Consider the following 5383-nt stretch of genomic DNA (forward strand, 5'->3'; position numbering starts at 1 on the left):
CATTTCTTATTTGTTTATATTTTATTCATAGATAATTCAGCTTTTGGTTTAGTATGATTAATGTATTTATGTGATTTGTATGTATTTCATTAGCGCATTCAAGTGTTTTTATATCTTTCGTTTGTATCCATACGTTTCCAAAACGTATTCATATCCATATCCAAATTATCCGATCCAATACCCAATACCAATACTTTGATCCTCTGTCCGAACCCAAATAGATACACCTCACAACTAATCTAACATGAATTAGATACAGTGGATGAGACTGTAAATGATTCTTTTGCATATTCTGCGCCATATGAAATTTCTCCTGAAACTTAAAGAATTTTGTTCTGTCATATATTATATAATTTACGGAGAAGTGCGGATTCTGATCTTGGGCTGAACCGTCATTCTACCTATAATTTATACAAAATTCTGATGTTTTTATAAATCTTGTATCTTGTACATATAATAAATACAAAAAGAATGTTTTATCACTAAGAAGTCAAATAAATCGTTTTTCTTTTTAATTTCTGATTTTGGTCAAAAAATAGACAAATTTAACCAATCAACTAGGTTCAAAACGACGCACCAGATTATCAGTCCATTGCGTGCTGCTTTACTTGGACGTCATGTTAGAAAGGGTTACAAGAGGAAAAGATCAATAGGTGATTTCATCCACGTGGCAGAATCATATGGGTTGTGGATGTTGTTCATGGTCCATTGAATAGGGACCCTGTATCATCTACACATACAACCCCTTCCCACCAATCCACACAGCCTAATTAGTATCCCTATACCCCACATTCTCAGCTGATAAGCTTGGAAAAAGTCTGATGTTCTCGGTGATTAAAATAAACTCAAACAGAATTACAGAAACAACTTTCAACAATCAGCACACTGCTAAACAAACATGAAAAAAAAAAAGAAACTAATCCAAAATAGAGATCTGGTTGAAATAAATAATTGAAAGGAGGTGCTCAGAGTTCAGACCACCGGATGTAAAATGGAAATTGAACAAAAATATATGAAAACGTAAGTGGTAATGCAAATAAATAGAAGAGCAAAAAGCGGGCCCTAGAGATATTCAAGCTGTGGCAGAAGGTCTGGAGGCAGCGGAGAGACGAGACCTCTTCTTAGCCAGGCTCTCACTCCTGCGTTCACGTTGCTCCTTCAATCGGGAGGCTAGCAGTTTATGGTACTCTGCTGCTTCAGATTTGGCCTTGGCAATTCTCTTCTTCTTCTCTGCAACCCGGGCCCGCTTCCTCTGCAGTGTCAGAGGCGTCACCAACCTCTGTATCTTAGGAGCCTTGCTACATTTCTTCCCTGCACAATGTTCCCCCATTACACCATATACTTAGCCATGGGATAACAGAAATTATATATCATGGATTGGAGAGGATTGCATAATTTGAACTGCACCATGACCAGACTCCAGAGGAAGGGAAAGTTCTCACTGGCATCCATGTCATCTTCATCATCTAAATGTCAAAAAGCTTGGACATTTGGATGATGAAAAAAATGTAAGCATATTTGGATCCGACATCTATAAAAGAACTCCTCTAAATTGGATGGTATGGATGTTGAAGAAATATTTCTATGAGAGGTAAAGAATGGAAACAGAAGAGAGGATGGAATTCAACCAGTCCAAACCCACCCAAATGGGGAAATACATTGTTCATTATCCCAGAAGACGAAAGACCAGATGGGCTCTTTTGTATGGTCCAAAAAGGTTAATTATATTTGGAATGAACATTCCTATACAGAGGATGGTATCAATGTTGAAGAAATGTTTCCATAACAGAGGTATGGAAACAGAGGAGAGGTTAGTAAAAAACTTGACAAAGGGACAATGTTTAATGGACAATAATACATACAAACCTTTCAAGTTGAAATAGACAATTGGACAGACAATCAAGATGGTGTTTGGCATGGTTCCCAATTCTGCCATTGCTGATTTCCAGATGCAACACCAAGGAGTTCCAGCAATATTTCTACTTAAAACAGCATGCAATCATCAAAATGATTGTTCAAGAAATTACCCTGAAACCCAAGCGGCCATTGTGCTGCCAATTTTGTGGAAATATGATTCTTTCCCTGTTTCCTCATAAATGTTGATGCAGTTTTCTTTTTCTTTGTTTTTTTTTTTTTTGTAAATGATGTAGTAAGTTCATACAATGAAAATAGCAAAATCAGAAGCCAGGACAAATACAATTCAAGTCAATAGATGAAAAACAAAACTGCCACAGACAGTATTATCAAAGTCAATCAGAGCTATAGAAAATCACAACATGAATCCAAATTTGCTCAAAAGCTTGGACATAATTGTTCTGATTATAATGGTTAGCAGTTTTTTCAAGCCAAGTATCTTAAGTAACCCATTTATATACTTGTGCTGACAAAGCAAATAACAGAATCATACAAAAGAAGGATTCCTTCTGGCATCTTTATAGGTGTCTAACATGGATAGAGTTACCCTAGAAAGCCCTATACATGGTTATGCTCATGGATAAAACAATCCAATTGGTCTTTTGTGCAGCATCTAGATGTGGAAAACATGCAAGCACCCACATACATTCATGTCATCCAGATAGTTGGGTTACGAAGTGGCATAGCATGAAAAGGATTTACATGGAAGCATATATGTATGCATTTGCATCATCAATTCAATTATGCATCAAAACACCACCATTCGAGAATAGGTAAAGGTCACAGGTAAAATTATCAACAGGATAAATGTGGGGTATAACTACCCCAAAAGGAGTACAGTACATACCAGATTTTGTTGGAAATGTTCTTCGGTAAGTATTGACATACTTCCGAACATCATCCTGTTTAGAAAGGTTGAACAGCTTGCGGATCTTTGAGGCCCTCTTTGGGCCCCTCATCCTAGGCTTCTCTATGTCAGTCAAGCCAGGCAGATCATTTTCCCCTGTTTAACAAGTGACAGGACGACAGGTTCAATCTCTGTTTTATTTTATCTAATCTCTGTTTAACAAGTGACAGGACGACAAGTAAAGTTACCCTTCTTAACAATAACCAAGTTCAGAACTGAGAGGTCAGGGCTAACAATGCATCCACGAACAGACTTCCTCCGGCGCTCTCCATCACGTCTTCCATAGCCACGGAAGCATGGAGCCCCTAAGACATCCCTCATCACACATGCATGATTGATGGGTACAGTAAAATAACTTGATTCCAAGAAAATTACCCTCAGAAAAATAATTTCAGGAAGCATTTATAGAATGGCAATGGCAATCTAATCTGAAGGATAAAAAAAAGAAGTAAAAGTAAAAGTAAAACCTCTGTGCAGCAACAGTTGGACACGGCCAGGAGTCAAAACTCCCTGTTTCATGGGAAAACCCTGCTTGTCACAGCCTCCCATGATTTTAAAGACATATCCCTTGAACTCCTGTGCAAATGAGAGACCAAATCAAGGAGTTGTAACTACGCCTTGATGAAATTGAAGACTTAAATACCGGCTATTTCTTTTCTTCTTTACTCTATCATATCAATTAATCAGTTTTGACTGATGACTACTTCATTCTGTACTCAATAACCATTAACAGCCAAAGATTTACAAGTACAATACCTCACCCAAAGCATCTCCACTAACCTCCTGAGAGATTCTCTTGTCAAAAAAGGCCCGGCTGTACAAAATAAAAGACGTCAATAGAAAATTGTCCAATAAAGATTTAGGGGAAAGAAGCCTAGTCATGAACCTAAACTGATCTAAGATCAAAACCAAACGGTTGAAATGGATGAACTGAATGACTACATATTGATCCGTCTTTTAAAGAATAAATTTTTAAGGAGGTCATGGGCTCTTTAATGGACGAATCATGAAGCTGAAGTTGAGGTGTTTACTATTATATCCAGTAGGGGTGTAAACAGAAGCGAATTCAAAGAAAATCATCTCATATCCAAATTCAAATCCCTGGCATCAGGGAAATGATTATTCGAATTCGACATCTCACATCTGGCGGATCTTCAAAAGGGCTAGCCGAATTTGAATTCAATTCATGTCGGATCAATTACCTCAAATCTCTGAATCCAAATCAGATTTAGTTGAATTGTTTTAGAGAGAAATAAAGGATATTTAGGTAATCTAATATGTGTACATTAATTCTGTAATCAGTGCATATATTTATGGGATCGAATTAGGCCATATCCAAACTATTCCAAGTATGAAATACGAAACCGCTACATCCCAGACATTGACTATTCAATCGACTTCTGTTATTCATATCAATCAGATAATTTCCAATGCTAGGCATCCACAGGCACATTGCTCACCGAACATTCTAGATCATCTATCACTCTTCTCAGGAGTGAGCCATAGTTTTCTCCCTAAAAACAGTTGCAAAATGCTTCTATTTGGAGCCATTCGCAAACTCATGCAATATTGCAAACAAAGCATGGTTGTCATAAAAATGCATGTGGGTTTGTATGAATGCTGATGATGGTATCTCCCAAAGAATAATAAATAACAATAATAATAAAACTATATATATATATATATATAATCAGATAAAATCCAAACGGTAACCGTTTCGATAAAATTAGCATCTTTAAATTACTACACAATTAGATAAATATAATCTCTACAGAAGAGCTTACAGTTTCTGATCATCGTCGATTTCCAGTTTCTTTTGGCAACCTGTGGTCGGATTTGCAATGTTAAACTGCGTATAATAAAAGAGAAAGAGATGGAGAATGAGAACCAACCCAATATAAAGGAAAAAGAAGAAACAGAACAGCATTGCTGCACCGCAGTGAAAAATAGAAAAAACCACCACACAGAAAAACTAATGAAGAGAGAACCTTCATGGTATCGTAGGAGCAGATCACTGCTGAAAACAATAGTTCTGCATTGCGCGGAAGAGAGAATCTATATCTATAGAAGTCTTGGAATTTTCTCTTTTTTTGATTTCTTTTTTATATTTTTATTTTATATCATTTTTTAAACAACCAATGAAATGCTCTGTTTGCCCGTAAAAATTACCTAAAATTTCTCACACACACTCTCTCCCCCCAATACGTTCCCAATAACCTAAATAATATCTTCTAATTTTTTTTCTAAACTAACTACCTTTCCCACTCTACCCCACTTTCTCCTAAATTATCTCTAGTTTAGTAGAAAGTTTCTCTCCTAAATTATCTCTAATTCCTATTTATCAACGCCCCCACTTTTTAGCTATATCCATTTAGGAAAAGTTTGAATTAGAAAATTGTTTAAGAATTATTTAAACATTCTTATGTAATTATATAATAACTTTAAAATATTTATTAAAATTATAAAAAATAATTATAATAGATTTAATAATATTTATATTATTCATAATTTTATATTTTTTACAAAATTCACCGCAAAATTATGTACTAACAATATAAATTA

General features: G+C 35.6%; 1 protein-coding gene across 1 annotated transcript; it reads right to left on the reverse strand.

Annotated features, from left to right (window-relative positions):
- Nucleotides 1-816: 816 nt before the first annotated feature.
- On the reverse strand, nt 817-4950 carry LOC104590410 (small ribosomal subunit protein eS6-like). Its single transcript, XM_010249078.3, has 7 exons — nt 4810-4950; nt 4606-4670; nt 3578-3635; nt 3289-3397; nt 3010-3126; nt 2762-2917; nt 817-1311 (listed from the first exon to the last, which is right to left on the reverse strand). Exons 1-7 carry the CDS (start codon nt 4813-4815, stop codon nt 1073-1075), a joined length of 750 nt encoding a protein of 249 aa, XP_010247380.1. The 5' UTR covers nt 4816-4950; the 3' UTR covers nt 817-1072.
- Nucleotides 4951-5383: the final 433 nt, after the last annotated feature.

This window comes from Nelumbo nucifera, chromosome 1 (assembly GCF_055504915.1).
Source record: "Nelumbo nucifera cultivar China Antique chromosome 1, China Antique-T2T, whole genome shotgun sequence".
NCBI classification, from domain to species: Eukaryota; Viridiplantae; Streptophyta; class Magnoliopsida; order Proteales; family Nelumbonaceae; genus Nelumbo; species Nelumbo nucifera.